Raw genomic sequence first — 24,393 nt, forward strand, 5'->3', positions numbered from 1 at the left:
ATTTAGAAATGATAAAGGGGGGACAGGAGAGGTGAAATAGCTGTACTTATTAGGGACAGCATAATGGAAGTCGAAAAAAATTATGCAACCATCAGCAAGACAGAAATGTTGTTGTAATTCTATGTAGACAAAAATGTTGTTGTAATTCTATGTAGTTCCAGCAGAGGGTGCTGGTTGTCCACCAGTTCCAGTCGAGGACGCTGGCACACAAGAACACAAGAAATTGGAGCAGGAGTCGGCCATTCGGCCCCTCGAGCCTGCACTACCATTCAATAAGATCATGCTGATCTTTTACCTCAACTCCGCTTTCCGCCCGATCCCCATATCCCTTGTCCAGAACCAGGGGACACAGTCATAGGATAAGGGATAGGCCATTTAGGACTGAGATGAGGAGAAACTTCTTCACTCAGAGAGTTGTTAACCTGTGGAATTCCCTACCGCAGAGAGTTGTTGAGGCCAGTTCATTGGATATATTCAAGAGAGAGTTAGATATGGCCCTTACGGCTAAAGGGATCAAGGGGTATGGAGAGAAAGCAGGAAAGGGGTATTGAGGGAATGATCAGCCATGATCATATTGAATGGCGGTGCAGGCTCGAAGGGCTGAATGACCTACTCCTGCACCTAATTTCTATGTTTCTATTCCCTCAGTGCCCACATATCTATCAATCTCTGCCTTGAATAAACTCAACAACAACAACTTGTATTTATATAGCGCCTTTAACGTAGTGAAACGTTCCAAGGTGCTTAACAGGAGCGTTATAAGACAAGAAATTTGACACTGAGCCGCAAAGGTAGAAATGAGGGCAGGTGACCAAATACTTGGTCAAAGATGTCGGTTTAAGGAGCGTCTTGAAGGAGGAAAGAGAGGTAGAGAGGCGGAGGGGTGTAGGGAGGGAGTTCCAGAGCTTGGGGCCCAGGCAACAGAAGGCACGGCCACCAATGGTGGAGCGATTATAATCAGGGATGCTCAGGAGGGCAGAATTAGAGGAGCGCAGAGATCTCGAAGGGGTTTGTGGAGCTGGAGGAGATTACAGAGATAGGAAGGGGGTGACGAGGGATTTGAAAATAAGGATGAGAATTTTGAAATCGAGGCGTTGCTTAACCGGGAGCCAATGTGGGTCAGTGAGCACAGGGGGTGATGGGTGAGCGGGACTTGGTGCGAGTTAGGACATGGGGGCAGCCGAGTTTTGGATCATTGCTTGTTTACGTAGGGTAGAATGTAGGAGGCCAGCCAGGAGTGCGTTAGTATAGTAAAGTCTGGAGGTAACAAAGGCACGGATGAGGGCAAGGGCGGAGACAGGTGATGTTACGGAGGTGGAAACAGGTGGTCTTACTACGCTGTGGATATGTGGCCGGAAGCTCATTTCAGGGCCAAATATGACACCAAGGTTGCGAACAGTCTGGTTCAGCCTCAGACAGGAGTTGGGGAGAGGGATGGAGTCAGTGCCTAGGGAACGCAGTTTGTGGCGGGAACCGAAAACAATGGCTTCGGTTTTCACAATATTTAACTGGAGAACATTTCTGCTCATCCAGAACTGGATGTCGGACAAGCAATCTGACAATTTAGAGATCGTGGAGGGGTCGAGAGAAGTGGTGGTGAGGGAGAGCTGGGTGTCATCAGCGTACATGTGGAAACTGACGCTGTGTTTCCGGATGATGTCGCCAAGGGGCAACATGTGGATGAGAAATAGGAGGGGGCCAAGGACAGATCCTTGGGGGACACCAGAGGTAACGATGGGGGGTGGGAAGAGAAGCTGTTGCAGGAGATTTTCTGGCTACGATTAGATAGATAAGAATGGAACCAGGCGAATGCAGTCCCACCCAGCTGGGCGATGGTGGAGGTGTTAGAAACATAGAAACACAGAAAATAGGAGCAGTAGTAGGCCATTCGGTACTTCGAGTCTGCACCACCATTCAATATGATCATGGCTGATCCTCTATCTCAACATCATATTCCCGCTTTCTCCCCATACCCCTTGATGCCTTTTGTGTCTAGAAATCTATCTATCTCCCTCTTAAATATATTCAGTGACTTGGTCTCCACAGCCTTCTGTGGTAGAGAATTCCACAGGTTCAACACCCTCTGAGTGAAAACATTTCTCCTCATATCAGTCCTAAATTTCCTACCCCGTATCCTGAGATTGTGATCCCTCGTTCTAGACTTCCCAGCCCGGGGAAACATCCTCCCCGCATCCAGTCTGTCCAACCCAGTCAGAATTTTATATGTTTCAATGAGATCCCCTCTCATTCTTCTAAACTCTAGTGAATACAGGCCTAGTTGACCCAATCTCTCTTCATACGACAGTCCTGCCATTCCAGGAATCAGTCTGGTGAACCTTCGCTGCACTCCCTCTATGGCAAGTATATCCTTTCTTAGGTAAGGAGACCTAAACTGCACACAGTACTCCAGGTGTGGTCTCACCAAGGCCCTGTATAACTGGAGTAAGACATCCTTGCTCCTGGACTGAAATCCTCTTGCAATGAAGGCCAACATACCATTTGCCTTCCTAACTGCTTGCTGCACCATGTTTGCTTTCAATGACTGGTGTACAAGGACACCCAGGTCCCTCTGTACGTCGACACTTCCCAAGCCATCACCATTTAAATAATACTTTGTCTTTATGTTTTTCCTACCAAAGTGGATAACTTCACATTTATCCAGGATACTGCATCTGCCATGTGTTTGCCCACTCACTCAACCTATCTAAATCGCCTTGCAGCGTCTTTTCAAACTCTTCACTACTCACAATCCCACCTAGTTTTGTGTCGTCAGCAAACTTGGAAATATTACATTTGGTTCCCTCATCCAAATCATTTATATATATTGTGAATAGCTGGGGCCCAAGCACTGATCCCCGTGGTACCCCACTAGTCACTGCCTGCCACCCCGAGAAAGACCCATTTATTCCTACTCTCTGTTTCCTGTCAGTTAACCAATTTTCAATCCATACCAATACATTACCCCCAATCCTATGTGCTTTAATTTTGCACACTAACCTCTTATGTGGGACTTTATCAAAGGCCTTCTGAAAATCCAAATACACTACATCCACTGGTTCTCCCTTATCTATTCTACCAGTTACATCCTCAAAAAACTCCAGTAGATTTGTCAAACATGATTTTCCTTTCATAAATCCATGTTGACTTTGTCTAATCCCGTTGATATTATCCAAGTGTCCCGTTATCACATCCTTTAAATAGACTCCAGCATTTTCCCTACTACTGATGTTAGGCTAACCGGTCTGTAGTTCCCCGTTTTCTCTCTCCCTCCTTTTTTAAATAGTGGGGTTACATTTGCCACCCTCCAATCTGCAGGAACTGTTCCATAATCGATAGAATTTTGGAAGATGACAACCAATGCATCCACTATTTCCATGGCTACCTCTTTTAGTACTCTGGGATACAGATCATCAGGCCCTGGGGATTTATCGGCCTGCAGTCCCATTAGTTTCTCCATTACTAATTATAATTTCCTTTAATTCCTCTTGCTCACTAGACCCTTGGTTCCCTAGCATTTCTGGGACATTATCGGTGTCCTCTTCCGTGAAGACAGAACTGAAGTATTTATTTAATTTTTCTGCCATTTCCTTGTTCCCCATTATAAATTCTCCTGTTTCTGACTGTAAAGGACCTACATTTGTCTTCAATAATCTTTTTTCTTTTTACATACTTGTAGAAACTTTGTAGTCAGTTTTTATGTTCCTTGCAAGTTTACTCTCATACTCTATTTTTCCCCTCTTAATCAATCTCTTGGTCCTTTTTTGCTGAATTCTAATTCCTCAGGCTTGCTACTTTTTCTGGAAACTTTGTATAACTCCTCCTTGGATCTAATACTATCCTTAATTTCTTTTGTTAGCCATGGTTGGGCCACTTTTCCTTTTGTGTTTAAATGCCAGAAAGGAATGTATAACTGTTGCAATTCATGCATTCTTTCCTTAAATGTTTGCCATTGCCTATCCACCGTCATGCTTTTTAATGGATCTTCCCAATCTATCATAGCCAATTCATTCCTTATACCTTCGTAGTTTCCTTTGTTTAGATTTAGGACCCTAGATTCGGATTGGACTACTTCACTTTCCATCTTAATAAAGAATTCAATCATGTTATGGTCACTCTTCCCTAAAGAACCCCGCACAACAAGACTGTTAATTAACCCCTTCTCATTACACAATACCCAATCTAGGTTAGCCTGTTCCCTAGTAGGCTCCTCAACATACTGGTCTAAAAAACCATCTCGTACACACTCCACGAATTCATCTTCCACAGTATTATTGCTAATTTGGTTTGGCCAGACTATATGTAGATTAAAGTCACCTACGATTACTGTAGTACCCTTGTTACATGCATCTCTAATTTCCTGTTTGATGCTGCCCCCTACATTACCACTACTGTTTGGAGGCCTATAGACAGCTCCCACCAATGTTTTCTGCCCCTTGGTGCTCCTTAGCTCCACCCAGACCGATTCTACATCTTGATTTTCTGAGCCAATATCCTCTCACTATTGCTCTGATATAATCCTTTAGTAGCAACGCCACACCAACCTCTCTTCCTTTTTGCCTGTCCTTCCTAAATATCGAATATCCTTGGATATTCAGTTCCCAACCCTGGCCACCCTGCAACCATGTCTCCGTAATTACACCTATATCGTATCCGTTTACATCTATTTGCGCTGTTAATTTGTCTACCTTATTACAGATGCTTCATGCATTCAGATACAATGCTTTTAAATTTGTCTTTTTAACATTATTAAACATCTTAACATTATTTTGTACTATAGCCCTATTTGTCTTATCGCTATTTTTTCTTACCTGGACCCTATTTGTTAGTGCACCCTTGTGTTTGTACGCTCAGGCCCTTCCTGACATAATCTGGTTATCCTCAACACAATCACTTTCCTGCATTGCTTCCTTTTCTTTTCTCTTTAGCATTCTAGATTTCTCTCCACTGCGACCCTCCTCCCACTGTGCCCGCCCCCCCCTCTAGTTTAAAGCCCTGTCTACCTCCCTGTGTTGGAGGCGGATGGAGTGGTCAACTGTGTCAAAGGCTGCAGACAGACCGAGAAGGACGAGGAGGGATCGCTTACCTTTGTCACAGTCACAAAGTGCATCATTTGTGACTTTGATCAGTTTCGGTTCTGTGGCAGGCAGATTGGAGGGGTTCAAACACGGGGCTCGGGGAAAGATGGTCACGGATTTGGGAGGTCACAATGTCTGAGCCTCCACAGCCCTCTGGGGCAGAGAATTCCAAAGATTCACCACCCTCTGAGTGAAGAAATTTCTCCTCATCTCAGTCCTAAATGGCCGCTACCCTTATCCTGAGACTGTGACCCCTGGTTCTAGACTCCCCAGCCCGGGGGAAACATCCTCCCTGCATCTACCCTGTCAAGCCCTGTAAGAATATGTGCCCCCCCAGAGGATGATGGTGGTTCTTTAGCTCAGACCTCAGCACCATCTCTCCTGACCCCTCCGCTCTCTCTGATTGGTCGCACTGCATGTCCGACACTCGGCCCTGGATGAACCAGTACTTCGGTCAGAACTGACGTTGGTTGGATCAATGTTATTTGTGTTGAATTGTAGGTCTGCTGACAGGAATACTCTGCCTCATTGTGATCGTTCTTCTGTCCTCGCTCCTGGGAATGCTGATCATGTATCCTGGAGGTAAACAATAGAAAGACTTGCATTTCTATAGCGCCTTTCACAACCACCGGACATCTCAAAACATTTTACAGCCAATGAAGTACTCCTTCTGAAGTGTTGTAATGTAGGAAACTCGGCAGCCATTTTGCACACAGCAAGCTCCCACAAACAGCAATGTGATAATGACCAGATCATGTTTTTTTGTTATGTTGGTTGAGGGATAAATCAGGGCCCCCAGTACACCGGGGAGAACTCACCGCCCCCCCCACTCTTCTTCTAAATAGTGCTGTGAGATCGTCACCTGACAGAGCAGACGGGCCTTGGTTTAACGTCTCACAAGACTACACCTCCGACAGTGCAGCACTCCCTCAGTACTGCCCCTCCGACGGTGCAGCACTCCCTCAGTACTGCCCCTCCGACAGTGCGGCACTCCCTCAGTATTGCCCCTCCGACAGTGCGGCACTCCCTCAGTACTGACCCTCCCACAGTGCAGGGCTCCCTCAGTACTGACCCTCCCACAGTGCGGGGCTCCCTCAGTACTGCGCTTCCGACAGTGCAGCTCTCCCTCAGTACTGCTCTTCCGACAATGCGGTGCCATCGCCCCAGGACCCCTCTCCCACCATCGCCCATTACCCTGCCGCTGCGACCATTGGGTATTTACATCAGAAGACAATAACGTTTCCTTTGCACAATATCAGTCTCTCTGTCTATTTCAGTCCGACACCAGTTCCCGGCCTGTTTCACATCTCGCTCAACAACCCCACTCATGGCGGAGGGAAATCTCATGACCATCGAGCTCACTGAGGTAAGTCTGATAATTATCCACCCTGCCCACCGCTCCCCCTCCCCTTATATTGGGCGTAACAGTCTTGCCCTTCTTTATACTGTGGTCAATAGTCCGCCCCTGCCCCACCCCCGACCAGGACAGGGAACATGAGCGTTCCCCCAGGCTCAACAACGAATCAGAGAATCACAGAAATTTACAGCACAGAAGGAGGCCATTCAGTCCATCATGTCCGCGCCGGCCGACAAAGAGCTACCCAGCCTAATCCCACTTTTCAGCTCTCGGTCCGTAGCCCTGCAGGTTACAGCACTTCAGGTGCACATCCAAGTACTTTTTAAATTTGGTGAGGGTTTCTGTCTCTACCACTTTCAGGCAGTGAGTTCCAGAGCCCCACCACCCTCTGGGTGAAGAAAACTCGCCTCAAATCCCCTCTAAACCTCCCCCAATTACTTTAAATCTATACCCCCTGGTTGTTGACCCCTCTGCTAAAGGAAATAGGTTCATCCTATCCATTCTATCCAGGCCCCTCATAATTTTATACATCTCAAAGTCTCCCTTCAGCCTCCTCTGTTTCAAAGAAAAACAGACCCAGCATCTCCAATCTTTCCTCATCGCCAAAATTATCCAGTCCAGGCAACATCCTGGTAAATCTCCTCTACACCCTCTCCAGTGCAATCACATCCTTCCTGTAATGTGGTGACCAGAACTGCACGCACTCCAAGGTTCCTTTGTTCCTCTGCACTTCTCAGTCTCCTACCATTTAATGTGTATTCACTTTCTTTGTTAGACCTCCCCAAATGCATTACCTCACACTTCTCCAAATTAAATTCTATTTGTCACTGTTCTGCCCACCTGACCAGTACATTGATATCTTCCTACAGTCTACAGCTTTCTTCTTCATTATCAACCACACAGCCGATTTTAGTATCATCTGCAAACTTCTTAATCATGCCCCCTACATTTAAGTCGAAGTCACTGATATATACCACAAAAAGCGAGAGACCCAGTACTGGGCCCTGCGGAACCCCACTGGAAACAGCCTTCCAGTCACAAAAAGGGTCGATCATTACCTTTTGATTCCTGCCTCTGAGCCAATTTTGGATCCAACTAGCCAGTTGCCATGGAAAGCTAACTCAGAAAATATTTGAAAAGTAAAATCACTTGTAGCGACAGACTACGACTGAATAAACCCTGCCATGGTACTGTGAAATCCCTGGAGACGTGTTTATATCAAGAACTATTGCTTGATTAATAGACTATTTTACTTCCAACAGGATCATTTTCCTTTTTGTGCGAAGGTTGCTATCTGTTGTTACAGGGGACATAAGAATATAAGAATTAGGAGCAGGAGTCGGCCATTCGGCTCCTCAAGCCTGCTCCGCCATTCAATAAGATCATGGCTGATCTTCGACCTCAAATCCACTTCCCCGCCCGATCCCCATAACCCTTCACTTTCTTATTGCTAAAAAATCTATATCTCCATCTTAAATAAGAACATAAGAATTAGGAACAGGAGTAGGCCATCTAGCCCCTCAAGCCTGCTCCGCCATTCAACAAGATCATGGCTGATCTGGCCGTGGACTCAGCTCCACTTACCCGCCCGCTCCCCGTAACCCTTAATTCCCTTATTGGTTAAAAATCTATCTATCTGTGACTTGAATACATTCAATGAGCTAGCCTCAACTGCTTCCTTGGGCAGAGAATTCCACAGATTCACAACCCTCTGGGAGAAGAAATTCCTTCTCAACTCGGTTTTAAATTGGCTCCCCCGTATTTTGAGGCTGTGCCCCCTAGTTCTAGTCTCCCCGACCAGTGGAAACAACTTCTCTGCCTCTATCTTGTCTATCCCTTTCATTATTTTAAATGTTTCTATAAGATCACCCCTCATCCTTCTGAACTCCAATGAGTAAAGGCCCACTCTACTCAATCTATCATCATAAGGTAACCCCCTCATCTCCGGAATCAGCCTAGTGAATTGTCTCTGTACCCCCTCCAAAGCTAGTATATCCTTCCTTAAGTAAGGTGACCAAAACTGCATGCAGTACTCCAGGTGCGGCCTCACCAATACCCTATACAGTTGCAGAAGGACCTCCCTGCTTTTGTACTCCATCCCTCTCGCAATGAAGGCCAACATTCCATTCGCCTTCCTGATTACCTGCTGCACCTGCAAAATAACTTTTTGGGATTCATGCCCAAAAAAAAGACCAAAAAAATAAAAAAACGGCCTTGTAAATGTTGGTGTTTCCCCCAGATCGTGGGGCATGTTTTAATGTTTTTTGTTTACTCCTAAAAGAGTTTCATGCACAAGGACCCCCAGGTCCCTCTGCACCGCAGCATGTTGTAATTTCTCCCCATTTAAGTAATATTCCCTTTTACTGTTTTTTTTCCCAAGGTGGATGACCTCACACTTTCCGACATTGTATTCCATTTGCCAAACCTTAGCCCATTCGCTTAACCTATCTAAATCTCTTTGCAGCCTCTCTGTGTCCTCTACACAACCCGCTTTCCCACTAATCTTAGTGTCATCTGCAAATTTTGTTACACTACACTCTGTTCCCTCTTCCAGGTCATCTATGTATATTGTAAACAGTTGTGGTCCCAGCACCGATCCCTGTGGCACACCACTAACCACCGATTTCCAACCCGAAAAGGACCCATTTATTCCGACTCTTTGCTTTCTGTTCGCCAGCCAATTCTCTATCCATGCTAATACATTTCCTCTGACTCCGCGTACCTTTATCTTCTGCAGTAACCTTTTATGTGGCACCTTATCGAATGCCTTTTGAAAATCTAAATACATCACATCCATTGGTACACCTCTATCCACCATGCTCGTTATATCCTCAAAGAATTCCAGTAAATTAGTTAAACATGATTTCCCCTTCATGAATCCATGTTGCGTCTGCTTGATTGCACTATTCCTATCTAGATGTCGCGCTATTTCTTCCTTAATGATAGTTTCAAGCATTTTCCCCACTACAGATGTTAAACTAACCGGCTTATAGTTACCTGCCTTTTGTCTGCCCCCTTTTTAAAACAGAGGCGTTACATTAGCTGCTTTCCAATCCGCTGGTACCTCCCCAGAGTCCAGAGAATTTTGGTAGATTATAACGAATGCATCTGCTATAACTTCCGCCATCTCTTTTAATACCCTGGGATGCATTTCATCAGGACCAGGGGACTTGTCTACCTTGAGTCCCATTAGCCTGTCCAGCACTACCCCGCTCGTGATAGTGATTGTCTCCAGGTCCTCCCTTCCCACATTCCTGTGACCAACAATTTTTGGCATGGTTTTTGTGTCTTTCACTGTGAAGACCGAAGCAAAATAATTGTTTAAGGTCTGAGCCATTTCCACATTTCCCATTATTAAATCCCCCTTCTCATCTTCTAAGGGACCAACATTTACTTTAGTCACTCTTTTCCGTTTTATATATCTGTAAACGCTTTTACTATCCGTTTTTATGTTTTGCGCAAATATATTCACTGACCCAGCCTCCACAGCTCTCTGGAGCAGAGAATTCCACAGATTTACAACCCTCAGAGAGAAGAAATTCTTCCTCATTTCAGTTTTAAATGGGCGACCATTTATTCTGAGACTGTGCCCCCTAGTTCTAGATTCCCCCACGAGGGGAAACATCCTCTCTGCATCTATCCTGTCGAGCCCCCTCAGAATCTTATATGTTTCAATAAGATCACCTCTCATTCTTCTAAACTTCACTTAGTACAGGCCCAACCTACTCAACCTTTCTTCATAAGACAACCCCTTCATCTCAGGAATCAACCTTGTGAGCCTTCTCTGAACAGCCTCCAATGCAAGTATATCCCTCCGTAAATACGGAAACCAAAACTGTACGCAGTACTCCAGGTGTGGCCTCACCAATACCCTGCACAGTTGTAGCAGGACTTCCCTGCTTTTATACTCTATCCCCCTTGCAATAAAGGCCAACATTTCATTTGCCTTCCTGATTACTTGCTGTACCTGCATACTAACTTTTTGTGTGTTTCATGCATAATAACCCCCAGGTCCCTCTGTGCTGCAGTACTTTGCAATCTCTCCTCAATTAAATAATAATTTAGAATGCAGTATATAGACCTGGGACGGAGTACAGAGATCTGGGAGACTTCTTAATCTATGGGGGAGAAATCCGGTCGGGCCTCATTTGGAACGGTAATCCGGACGGAACGGCAATTTTTGCTCCTTGAAAAGGTTTGTGCCCTCCACCCAGACATTCGTCAGAATCGGTCGATGAGCTGACGGGGCGTTAAATCAACCATTGCACACCAGAGCTGTGGGGAGGTGGCGCCGATAACAACGATTTGGCCGGTACATTCTGCGGACCCATTGCGCGGAGCTCAGAATCAGATGCACGGGAAAAGCCGAGTCTTAAAGGCACGGCATAGTAATGCACCCCATTAATGTTATCAAAATCGCTTGTTTCCAACACACACTGGCGTGTCTGTCTGTCTGTCGCTGCAAACTCGGAGGCTCACGCACCGTGCTGTGTGTGTATAAACATCGCACTGACTGTGACCTCCGAGGTAACAGCGTCCTCCTCCTTTAAGTGGCCGTCTTTTAGGCCCTCGACTTTAAGCCCTCATTTTTAGATCATTAACCCTCAATCTTTGTCACAACGTGGGTTAAACAATATCACATATAACTGCATAATTATATCTTCAGAGGTGCAAAATACTGTGTCTTTGTGGCTCAAAGTGTGTATCAAATTCTGTGACAATCTTGAAACATGTAGAAATATCCAAAATAAATTCCCCTGGGGAGTTATGTACGTTGTTCATAGAATCAACACAAAAATAATATCAGGTCTGATCATTGTGAATGTTTACAAAAGGATGAAGTATTTTCATTTATCTCTTGAAAGTGGAAATGTAGATGTGAAGGTCAAATGTCCAAAGTATTTAATAGAGTATGTATGTCCTCATGGATACCCCTAGATATCCCTCATAGATACCCCTCGATATCCCCCATAGATACCCCTCGATATCCCTCATAGATACTCCTCGATGTCCCCCATAGATACCCCTCGATATCCCCCATAGATACCCCTCGATATCCCCCATAGATACCTCTTGATATCCCCCATAGGTACCCCTCGATATCCCCCATAGGTACCCCTCGATATCCCCCATAGATACCCCTCGATATCCCCCATAGGTACCCCTCAATATCCCCCATAGATACCCTTCGATATCCCTCATAGATACCCCTCAATATCCTCCATAGATACCCCTCGATATCCCTCATAGATACCCCTCGATATCCTCCATAGATACCCCTCAATATCCCCCATAGATACCCCTCGATATCCCTCATAGATACCCTTCGATATCCTCCATAGATACCCCTCGATATCCCTCATAGATACCCCTCGATATCCTCCATAGATACCCCTCGATATCCTCCATAGGTACCCCTTGATATCCCTCATAGGTACCCCTCGATATCCTCCATAGATACCCCTCGATATCCCTCATGGATACCAAGAGATATCCCCCATAGATACCCCGAGATATCCCCCATAGATACCCCGAGATATCCCCCATAAATACCGCTTGATATCCCCCATAGATACCCCTAGATATCCCCCATAAATATCCCTCGATATCCCTCATAGAAACCCCTCGATATCCCTCATAGATACCCCTTGATATCCCCCATAGATACCCCTAGATATCCCTCATAGAAACACCTCGATATCCCTCATAGATACCCCTTGATATCCCTCATAGATACCCTGGGATATCCCTCATAGATACCCCTCGATATCCCCCATAGATACCTCACGATATCCCTCATAGATACCCCTCGATATCCCCCATAGATAACCCTCGATAGCCCTCATAGATACCTCTTGATATCCCCCATAGGTACCCCTCGATATCCCCCATAGGTACCCCTCGATATCCCCCATAGATACCCCAAGATATCCCTCATAGATACCCCAAGATATCCCTCATAGATACCCCTCGATATCCCCCATAGATACCCCTCGATATCCCCCATAGATACCCCTTGATATCCCTCATAGTTACCCCTCGATATCTCTCATAGATACCCCTCGATATCCCCCACAGATACCCCTCGATATCCCTCATAGATACCCCTTGATATCCCCCATAGATATCCCTTGATATCCCCCATAGATACCCCTCGATATCCCTCATAGATACCCCTTGATATCCCTCATAGATACCCCTCGATATCCCTCATAGATATCCCTCGATATCCCCCATAGATACCCCTCGATATTCCTTATAGATACCCCTCGATAGCCCTCATAGTTTAAGTTCAGAGAATATTTTATTTGACATCCCAGTTTAAAGCCAGGAAGAAACTATTCTCTGTTTGAATTGCATGCAGTTTTTAAATATACATAGAATTGATTTTTGTTAGTTGTTACCTTTGGATAAATATAAAATGATATTTGTTTGATGATTTTATGAATTGTAGGCAATATTTAGCACATGTATAGACCTTAATCCGGCTCCAGAAAAGGAGGAGATTAACACATACCGTCTCTGTGGAATTGGCAGGTGATTGGTCACGGAAGGTATGGAATAGTCTGGAAGGGACTGCAGACACAGCGACAAGTTGCTGTGAAGATGTTTTCTGCTGTCGACCATCAGCACTACGCGAATGAGCGGACGGTTCATTCTCTCCCACTGATGGAGCACGAAAATATTGTCAAGTTTCTTAACGCCGGAGAGCGACAGCACAACAGCACTGTGGATTATCTCCTCGTCACAGAATACTATCCTGGGGTAAGCAACACTCTCTCAAACACAGGGAAACAGGAGAGGAGGCAGAGGGAACATGCAGCACAGAATCGCAAATCACTAACAGCGCAACACAGGTTAGCAAGGCTATAAAAAGCCAACCCAGCACTAGGGTTCATCTCTAGAATTGGAAAGCAGAGAAGTTATGTTAAACTAATACCGAACCTTGGTTAGATCACATTTGGAGCACCATATTGTAAAAAGGATATAGAGACACTGGAAAAGATTTATTAGAATGATACTAGAATTGAGATGTTATATCTATCAGAAATTGAATGGTTCCTTAAGGCTGTGGTGTAGAAGGTGATTGGCTCCATGAGGCTGTGGGGTAGAATGTGATTGGTTCATTAAAGCTATGGTGTCCTGGAATGCAGCCTCTGTATGTGCACAGACGCAGGCGTCATCTGCGTACTGCAGCTCGATGTCAGAGGTTGGGGTGCTCTTGGATCTGGCCTGAAAACGGCGCACATTGAACAGGTTACCACTGGCTCTGTAGTTTAGTTTCACTCCAGTGGGGAGCTTGTTGACTGTGAGGTGGAGCATGGCAGCAAGAAAGATTGAGAAGAGGGTTGGGGCGATGACGCAGCCCTGTTTGACCCCGGTCCGGACGTGGATTCGGTCTGTGATGGATCCGTTGGTAAGGATCACGGCCTGCATGTCATCTACAAAAATCATGTCCGTTGTGCCCCGTAGGAGACGAAATCCATACTGTGACTCCGGGAGGAGCTCCTCAGCCACAGGGAGAAGATAGTTGAGGAGGACTCTAGCGATGACCTTCCCAGTGGCTGATAGCAGGGGGAGTCCTCTGTAGTTGCCGCAGTTGGACTTGTCCCCCTTTTTTAAAGATGGTCACGATCACTGCATCTCTGAGATCTCCCGGTATGCTCTCCTCCCTCCAGATGAGAGAGATGAGGTCGTGTATTCGCGCCAGCAGTGCCTCTCCACCATACTTCAATGCCTCAGCGGGGATTCCGTCCACACCCATAGCCTTGTTGTTTTTAAGCTGTCTTATGGCTTTTTCTACCACGTGCAGTGTTGGGAGGACAGGCGCACCAACATCAGAGTCGTCATTCAGGCTAACATCCCCAGCATTGAAGCACTGACCACACTCGACCAGCTCCGCTGGGCGGGCCACATAGTCCACTTGCCAGACACGAGACTCCCAAAGCAAGCGCTCTACTCGGAACACCCTCGCGGCAAACGAGCCAAAGGTGGGCAGAGGAAACGTTACAAGGACACCCTCAAGGCCGCCCTGATAAAGTGCAACATCCCCACTGACACCTGGGAGTCCCTGGCCAAAGACCGTCCTCAGTGGAGGAAGTGCATCTGGGAGGGCACTGAGCACCTCGAGTCTCATCGCCGAGAGCATGCAGAAACCAAGCGCAGGCAGCAGAAGGAGCGTGCGGCAAACCAGACTCCCCACCAACCCTTTCCTTCAACCACTGTCTGTCCCACCTGTGACAGAGACTGTAATTCCCGTATTGGACTGTTCAGTCACCTGAGAACTCACTTTCAAAGTGGAAGCAAGTCTTCCTCGATTCCGAGGGACTGCCTATGAGAGGTTCATTTCAGCAAAGTTTACAGTAAAAGCTGCACACGTGCGGGTTAACTGCTCACACATACATTCACTGATTGTAACTGCTGCCCAGGTGGGTCTGTTTACCCCTTCCAGAATGATCCTTTCATATATTTTGTCATTCAACTTTATTGCAAGAGGATTTGAGTGTGAGAGTAAAGACGTCTAACTGCAATTATATAGAACCCTGGTGAGGATAAAAGCAGTATAACAGCAGAGAAGTCCTGCTACAACTGTACAGAGTATTGGTGAGGCCACACCTGGAGTAGTGTGTACAGTTTTGGTCTCCATACCTGAGGAAGGATATACTTGCCATTTGAGAGTGCAACGAAGGTTGACCAGACTGATTCCTGGGATGGGGGGATTGTCCTATGAGGAAAGATTGAGTCGACTAGGCCGATATTCTCTAGAGTTTAGAAGAAATCGTCTTCAATCTGATAAAGATAAAAATATAAAATATCGGTTCTTTTCAACAGGGGTCTCTGCACAGCTACTTAACAAACCACAGCAACGACTGGAGAAGCACGCTGAAATTGGCACACTCCCTCACTGCAGGTCTCAGCTTCCTCCACACAGAGACCTGGTGCAATGGTGAGTCCTCCCATTAACCATCAGTATCACCGGAACAAACTGTGCACAAACCGTTCAGCCCCTCGAGCCTGTTACACAGGAACAGGAGGAGGCCATTCAGTCCCTCGAGCCTGTTACACAGGAACAGGAGGAGGCCATTCAGCCCCTCGAGCCTGTTACACAGGAACAGGAGTAGGCCATTCGGCCCCCCTCGAGCCTGTTACACAGGAACAGGAGGAGACCATTCAGTCCCCCTCGAGCCTGTTACACAGGAACAGGAGGAGACCATTCAGCCCCTCGAGCCTGTTACACAGGAACAGGAAGAGGCCATTCAGCCCCTCGAGTCTGTTACACAGGAACAGGAGGAGACCATTCAGCCCCTCGAGCCTGTTACACAGGAACAGGAGGAGACCATTCAGCCCCTCGAGCCTGTTACACAGGAACAGGAGGAGGCCATTCAGCCCCTCGAGCCTGTTACACAGGAACAGGAGGAGGCCATTCAGCCCCTCGAGCCTGTTACACAGGAACAGGAGGAGACCATTCAGCCCCTCGAGCCTGTTACACAGGAACAGGAGGAGGCCCATTCAGCCCCTCGAGCCTGTTACACAGGAACAGGAGGAGACCATTCAGCCCCTCGAGCCTGTTACACAGGAACAGGAGGAGACCATTCAGCCCCTCGAGCCTGTTACACAGGAACAGGAGGAGACCATTCAGCCCCTCGAGCCTGTTACACAGGAACAGGAGGAGGCCATTCAGCCCATCGAGCCTGTTACACAGGAACAGGAGGAGGCCATTCAGCCCCTCGAAGCCTGTTACACAGGAACATGAGGAGACCATTCAGCCCCTCGAGCCTGTTACACAGGAACAGGAGGAGGCCCATTCAGCCCCTCGAGTCTGTTACACAGGAACAGGAGGAGGCCATTCAGCCCCTCGAGCCTGTTACATTAGGAACATGAGGAGGCCATTCAGCCTTAGCTGCAGTACTGCCCGGGAATGTAGGGCTAAGTGTGGGCTCATGTCCTGGTATCCACAACCTTCTGACTCAGAGGGTTGAAGGGTTTCCACTGAGTCTGGTTGACACTTAGAATGAGTGAGTTTTGGAATTTTTTTAACCTATCCCTATTTAGGCAGAACCAAAACCACCTTTTTCCACCTGTGTAACATTGGAACGGGAAGGTCTTCACCAGCCTCAGCTCATCCGCTGCTGAAACCCTCATCCGTGCCTTGGTTATCCCTCCGACAGTGCGGCACTCCCTCAGCACTACCCCTCCGACAGTGCGGCGCTACCTCAGTACTGCCCCTCCGACAGTGCAGCACTCCCTCAGTACTGCCCCTCCGACAGTGCAGCACTCCCTCAGAACTGCCCCTCCGACAGTGCAGCACTCCCTCAGTACTGCAGCGGGAGTATCAGCCTAGATATTTTTGTGCTCAAGTTCCTGGAGAGGGACTTGAACCCATGGCTTTCTGACTCGGAGGAGAGAGTGCTACCCACTGAGCCACAGCAGACACTAACTGAATAACGGAAGTGATTGTCTTTGACCAGGTTTTCACAAACCGGTGGTTGTCCATCGAGATCTGACCAGTCACAACGTTCTGGTGAAGGAGGATGGAACTTGTGTCATCAGCGACTTCGGTGTGGCCACGGCCGTGAGCAGCCACAACATGGGAACCCACCGAACCGCCCGTGTCTACACGGTAAATTAACCAGCAGATCACCATTCCGCTCTGCGGGAATACACAGACACTATCGGGCAGGTAAAGAACATCTGGTCTATCCATCCTGGCCCACACCATCGTCATACTTTGGGACGCAGGGTAGCACGGCCATTAAAATGCAAACCAAGCACTCGGGTTTATTTCGAGAGGTATAGAATTGTAATGTAGGGAAGTTATGTTAAACCTATATCAAACCTTGGTTAGACCGCACTTGGAGCACTGCACACAGTTCTGGTCGCCATTTTATAAAAAGGATATAAAGGCACTGGAGAGGGTGCAGAGAAGATTTACAAGGATGATACCAGAAATGCGAGGGTATACATATCAGGAAACGATGAACGGGCTGGGTCTCTTTTCTCTTGAAAAAAGGCTGAGCGGTGACCAAATTGAGGCTTATGACACTAAACTGGGTGACGGTGTGAGCTGTGAGGAGGACACTAAGAGGCTGCAGGGTGACTTGGACAGGTTAGGTGAGTGGGCAAACGCATGGCAGATGCAGTATATTGTGGATAAATGTGAAGTTTTCCACTTTGGCGGCAAAAACACAAAGGCAGAATATTATTTGAATGGCGGCAGATTAGGAAAAATGGAGGTGCAACGAGACCTGTGTGTCATGGTACATCAGTCATTGAAAGTTGGCATGCAGATACAGCAGACAGTGAAGAAGGCAAATGATATGTTGGCCTTCATAGCTAGGGGATTTAAGTATAGGAGCAGGGAGGTCTTACTGTAGTTGCACAGGGCCTTAGTGAGGCCTCACCTGGAATATTGTGTTCAGTTTTGGTCTCCTAATCTGAGGAAGGACGTTCTTGCTATTGAGGGAGTGCAGCGAAGGTTCACCAGACTGATTTCCGGGATGGCAGGACTGACATATGAGGAGAGACTGGATCGACTGGGCCTGTATTCACTGGCGTTTAGAAGGATGAGAGGGGATCTCATAGAAACATATAAAATACTGACGGGACTGGACAGGTTAGATGCAGGAAGAATGTTCCCAATGTTGGGGAAGTCCAGAACCAGGGGTCACAGTCTAAGGATAAGGGGTAAGCCATTTAGGACTGAGATGAGGATAAACTTCTTCACTCAGAGAGTTGTTAACCTGTGGAATTCCCTGCCGCAGAGAGTTGTTGATGCCAGTTCATTGGATATATTCAAGAGAGAGTTAGATATGGCCCTTACGGCTAAAGAGATCAAAGGGTATGGAGAGAAAGCAGGAAAGGGGTACTGAGGGAATGATCAGCCATGATCTTATTGAATGGCGGTGCAGGCTCGAAGGGCCGAATGACCTACTCCTGCACCTATTTTCTATGTTTCTATGTTTCTATGTTTAAAATTATGAAAGGCTTTGATAGGGTGGATACAGAGAGAATGTTTCTACTTGTGGGGAAGAGCATAACTAGAGGCCATCAATATAAGATAGTCACCAAGAAATCCAATGGGGAATTCAGGAGTAACTTCTTTACCCAGAGAGTGGTGAGAATGTGGAACTCGCTGCCACAGGGAGGGGTTGAGGCGAATAGTATCGATGTATTTAAGGGGAGGCTGGATAAACACATGAGGGAGAAGGGAATAGAGGGTTATGCTGATAGATTTAGATGTGGAAAGACGGGAGGAGGCTCGAGTGGAGCATAAACGCCGGTGTGGACTGGTTGGGCCCAGTGGCTTCTTTCTGTGCCGTATATCCCGTGTGACAACAGATACACTCCCCACCCCAAACCATGTGATCTCCCGAGAGAGGCAAAAAAACAGATCCAAAACCCAGGTCAATTTGGGGAAACAAATCTGGGAAATTCCTCTCCGGCCCATCTAGGCGAGGAATACTAGCCCAGGTGATCCCTCTGGCGCTGAATCCCCTGCAGTACCTCCTTCTGTAAGAGATGATCTCCGCCGCAGCCAGAAACAGATCCAGCTTTAGCCTGAAGGAATTCAGTGATTCACCGTCCACCACATGAAACGACAGCTTGTTCCAGGGGTCTTCTGTTCTCAGGGAAAAGACCCACCTCCTGACATCTAACCTCGATCTAACCCGATATAAATTAAATTTGTGCCCCTGGTCCTGCCTATCTCGTTTAACTGAAATAAATTGTCAGCTGGACCACTGTCTATTCACTTCCTTTATACCCTCCGTAATCTAGAGGTGATCCAAAACTTGGCTGCCCTTGTCTTAGCTCGCACCGAATCCCGCTCACCCATCACCCCTGTGCTCGCTGACCTACATTGGCTCCCGGTTAAGCAACGCCTCAATTTCAAAATTCTCATCCTTGTTTTCAAATCCCTCCATGGCCTCGCCCCTCCCTATCTCTGTAATCCCCTCCAGCCCCACAACCCCGCCCCCCCCTGTCCCCCCCCTGTCCCCCGAGATGTCTGTGCTCCTCTAATTCTGCCCTCCTGAGCATCTCTGATTATAATCACTCCACCATTGGTGGCCGCGCCTTCTGTTGCCTGGGCCCCAAGCTCTGGAGCTCCCTCCCTAAACCACTCCACGCCACCCCCCACCCCCACCCCCACCCCGCCCAACCTCTTTCCTCCTTCAAGATGCTCCTTAATACCATCACAAAACTAATTCCCAATTTAAAGCATTGAAAGCAAACACGCAGGTGCAGCAAGCAGTTCGGAAGGCAAATGGTATGTTGGCTTTCATTGCAAGAGGATTTGAGTACAGGAGCAAGAATGTTATACAGGGCCTTGGTGAGACCACACCTGGAGTATTGTATGCAGGTTTGGTCTCCTTACCTAAGGAAGGATATACTTGCCATAGAGGGAGTGCAGCGAAGGTTCACCAGACTGATTCCTGGGGTGGCAGGACTGTCATATGAGGAGAGATTGAGTCGACTAGGCCTGTATTCACTAGAGTTTAGAAGAATGAGAGGGGATTTCATTGAAATGTATAAAATTCTGATGGGGTTGGATAGACTGGATGCGGGGAGGATGTTTCCCCGGGCTGGGAAGTCTAGAACAAGGAGTCACAGTCTCAGGATACGGGGTAGGAAATTTCGGACCGAGATGAGGAGAAATGTTTTCACTCAGATGGAGGTGAACCTGTGGAATTCTCTACCACAGAAGGCTGTGGAGGCCAAGTCACTGAATATATTTAAGAGGGAGATAGATAGATTTCTAGACACAAAAGGCATCAAGGGGTATGGGGAGAAAGCGGGTATATGGTGATGGGATAGAGGATCAGCCATGATCATATTGAATAGTGGTGCAGTCTCGAGGGGCCGAATGGCCTTCTACTGCTCCTATTTTCTGTGTTTCTATGGGCCAGATTTTCCCTAAAGGCCCTCAATGCCCGATTGCCCACTGAGAAACATCGCTAGCGTTTGGCGAGAAAAGCTGGCGAGAATTTCCATTTTTATGTGTAAAGTAAGTAAAACTAATCGCCCAGCGAGAAAACGGGCATCGCTCACTCATTGTTGGCAGTCTCTCGGCGGTAAGTGGGAAATTAGCAACATGGGCGGTCGTTACCGGAGTGGCCGGTAAGTACAAAAATGTAGTCCTGGGTTGCGGATGGGCCTAAGGAGCGGGAGAAACGTATAAAGCGTTCCCAAGACAGTTTTAAATCTAATCGCCCTTTTAAAATTAAAAAAATAAATAAATAAAGTCCCTTTCTCTGACCTTTCTCTGCAGGGTTCCCCTTACCGCCTGGTTTAAGCAGCTTATACCGGGCGGGTCTCTCGCCGATCTGGACGCCGGTGGTTGAGGCCAAACTTACACCCTGGCAATTGTTCTCGGCATTGCACGCGGGCGGTCTGGTCCTGGCGGGCGACTTCAGATGTGGGCGATACCAAGCTCTCGCCGGGCGGAAAACCAGCTGTACCGCCGAGAAAATCGCCGACAATGAGCCGAAAGTCTGGTCCTATGTTTCTAAAGCATCTTAGTCATCAAGATAGGCTAAAATAGTTCAGACTCTGGGCTTTTGAGAAGCGTAGACTGCGGGGGGGGATCTGATTAATATCATGATGAACAATGACTACCTGTTTATATAGCGCCTTTAACGTAGTGAAACTTCCCAAGGAGTGTTATGAGATAAAAATTTGATGCCGAGCCACATAAGGAGAAATTAGCGCAGGTGACCAAAAGCTTGGTCAAAGAGGTCGGTTTTAAGGAGCGTCTTGAAGAAGGAAAGAGAGGTAGAGAGGGATTTCCAGAGCTTGGGGCCCAGGCAGCTGAAGGCCGCCAATGGTTGAGTGATTATAATCAGGGATGCTGATCATTAGGGATGGGTGAGGAGGCCATGGAGGGATTTGAAATCAAGGATGAGACTTTTGAAATCGAGGCATTGCTCAACTGGGAGCCAATGTAGGTCAGCGAGCACAGGGGGTGATGGGTGAGCGGGACTCAGTGCGAGCCACTACAAGGGGCAGCCGAGTTTTTGATCACCTGAAGTTTACGTAGGGTAGAATGTGGGAGGCCGGCCAGGAGTGCATTGGAATGATCGAATCTGGAGGTAACAAAGGCATGGATGAGGGTTTCAGCAGCGGAGGAGCTGAGGCAGGGGCGGAGATGGGCGATGTTATGGAGGGTGGAAATAGGCGGTCTTAGTTATGCTGCACATATGTGATTGGAAGCTCATTTCAGGGTCAAATGTGAGACCAAGGTTGCGAACAGTTTGGTTGAGCCTTGGACAGGATTTGGGGAGAGGGATGGAGTCAGTGGCTGGGGAGCTTACACACACGAGGTAGTTGGTGGCCTTGGTTGAGTGTCTGCTAGCACAGAGCACTTCAGCCATTAAATAGACCCCCACATGCAAGCAATAAAGGATTATTGATTGGGAAAAAAGTCTGGTGACTGGCTGCACCTTTCTCTAGGTCGGGACCCATCGCTACATGGCCCCCGAAATACTGGACGGCTCGATAAACCTGCATGACTGTGAGACCACCCTGAAGCAGGCCGATGTCTACTCACTGGCCCTCGTCCTGTGGGAGATCTTCATGAAATGTGCCGATCTGTTCCCCGGTAAGTGAACAAACGGAGAGGCTATCGAAGGGATGACCTTGCCTGCCCACTGCCTTCTGGGAAACCCCGTCCGATGATTAATCTCTCAACATTCCTCGAGCAGTTTCCATTGACACTATCCAATATATCGTCTGATCCCTCTGTGACCTCTATCCTCTCTCTCTTTCATAAAAACATAAGAACTAGGAGCAGGAGTCGGCCATTCAGCCCCTCGAGCCTGCTCTGCCATTCAATAAGATCACGGCTGATCTTCGACCTCAACTCCACTTTCCCGTCCGATCCCCAGTTTCCTTGATTCCCCTGGACCCCAAAAATCTATCGATCTCAGCCTTGAATATATTCAGAAACAACATCCACAGCCCTCTGGGGTCGAGAATTCCAAAGATTCACCGCCCTCTGAGTGAAGAAGTTTCTCCTCATCTCAGTCTAAATGGGCGACCCCTTATCCTGAGACTGTGACCCCTGGTTCTAGACTGCCCAGCCCGGGGCGGGGGGTGGGGGGGAACACCCTCCCTGCATCTACCCTGTCAATCCCCCTCTGAATGTTGTATGTTTCAATGGGATCACTTCTTGTTCTTCTAAACTCCAGAGAGTATCGGCCCATTCTACACAATCTCTCATCATAGGACAACCCTCTCACCCCAGGAATCAATCTGGTGAACCTTCGATGCACCGCCTCCAAGGCAAGTGTATCCTTCCTTAGATAATGAGACCCAAACTGTACACAGTACTCCAGGTGTGGTCTCACAATTGTAGCAAACTTCCTTACTCTTATACAGCAATGATTTGGACTTGAATGTAGGGGATATGATTAAGAAGTTTGCAGATGATACTAAAATAGGCTGTGTGCTTGATAATGAAAAAGAAAGCTGTGAACTGCAGGAAGATATCAATGTACTGAGGTTATCTACTTCGGCAGAAATAATAAAAAAGCAAATTATAATTTAAATGGCAAAAAATTACAAAGTGCTGCAGTACAGCGGGACCTGGGGGTCCTTGTGCATGAAACACAGTTAGTATGCAGGTACAGCAAGTGATCAGGAAGGCAAATGGAATGTTGGCCTTTATTGCAAGGGAGATGGAGTATAAAAGCAGAAAAGTCCTGCTACATCTGTACAGGGTATTGGTGAGGCCGCACCTGGAGTACTGCATGCAGTTTTGGTCTCCGTATTTAAGGAAGGATATACTTGCATTGGAGACTGTTCAGAGAAGGTTCAATCGGTTGATTCCGGAGATGAGGGGGTTGTCTTATGAGGAAAGGTTGAGTAGGTTGGGCCTCTACACATTGGAGTTTAGAAGAATGAGAGGTGATCTTATTGAAACGTATAAGATCCTGAGGGGGCTCGACAGGGTAGATGCAGAGAGGATGTTTCCACCAATGAGGGAAACTAAAAGTAGGGGGCATAGTCTCAGAATAAGGGGCTGCCCATTTAAAACTGAGATAAGGAGGAATTTCTTCTCTCAGAGGGTTGTAAATCTGTGGAACTCTCTGCCCCAGAGAGCTGTGGAGTCTGGGTCATTGAATATATTTAAGGTGGAGATAGACAGATTTTTGAGCGATAAGGGAGTGAAGGGTTATGGGGAGCGGGCGGGGAAGTGGAGCTGAGTCCATGATCAGATCAGCCGTGATCTTACTGAATGGCGGAGCAGGCTCAAGGGGCCGTATAGCCAACTCCTGCTCCTATTTCTTATGTTGTTATCTACCCCCTCCCCGAGCTCCCCCCACCCGATCTCCCTCACCCCGATCTCCTCCCTGATCTCACCTCCCCCCGATCTCCCACCCCTATCTCCCACCCGATCGCCCACCCCAAGCTCCCTCTCCGATCTCTCACCCCCAATCTCCCCCGCACGATCTCCCCCCCCGATCTTCTCCCCCCCGATCTCCCCCCCGATCTCCCCCCCACTCCGATCTCCCCCCCGATCACCCCCACCGATCTCCCCCCGATCACCCCCCCGATCTCTCACCCTCAATCTCTCCCCCACGATCTGCCCCCCCGATCTTCTCTGCGATCTCCCCCCCCCGATCTCCCCCCCGATCTCCCCCCCCGATCTCCCCCCCAATCACCCCCCCGATCACCCCCCCACCCTGAGCTCCCCCCCCGATCTCCCCCCCGCAAACACCCCGCCCCGATCTCCCCCCGATCTCCCCCATGATCTCCCCTCATGATCTCTCCCACGATCTCCCCCCAGATCTGCCCCGGATCTCCCCCCCCACGAGCTCCCCCCCCCGATCTACCCCCCCCCACGATCTCCCCTCTCGATCTCTCACCCCCTGATCAACCCCCCCCCCCTGATCTCCCCCCACCCCGATCTCCCCCCCTCGATCTCCCCCTCCGATCACCCACCCTATCTCCCCCGGATCT

At 47.9% G+C, this 24,393-nt stretch overlaps 1 protein-coding gene across 2 annotated transcripts in view; it reads left to right on the forward strand.

The window, feature by feature from the left end:
- The window catches only part of LOC139281365 (bone morphogenetic protein receptor type-2-like), a 61,135-nt gene that overhangs the window by 24,517 nt on the left and 12,225 nt on the right, over positions 1-24,393 (forward strand). For both annotated transcript variants that reach the window (XM_070901517.1, XM_070901518.1), the window contains 6 exons: positions 5,577-5,657; positions 6,353-6,441; positions 12,970-13,197; positions 15,265-15,379; positions 16,902-17,053; positions 21,883-22,030. In XM_070901517.1, coding sequence (XP_070757618.1) covers positions 5,577-5,657; positions 6,353-6,441; positions 12,970-13,197; positions 15,265-15,379; positions 16,902-17,053; positions 21,883-22,030 — 813 coding nt within the window. The remainder of the gene's footprint in view (positions 1-5,576; positions 5,658-6,352; positions 6,442-12,969; positions 13,198-15,264; positions 15,380-16,901; positions 17,054-21,882; positions 22,031-24,393) is intronic.

This window comes from Pristiophorus japonicus, chromosome 15, assembly GCF_044704955.1.
Source record: "Pristiophorus japonicus isolate sPriJap1 chromosome 15, sPriJap1.hap1, whole genome shotgun sequence".
Lineage (NCBI taxonomy): Eukaryota > Metazoa > Chordata > Chondrichthyes > Pristiophoridae > Pristiophorus > Pristiophorus japonicus.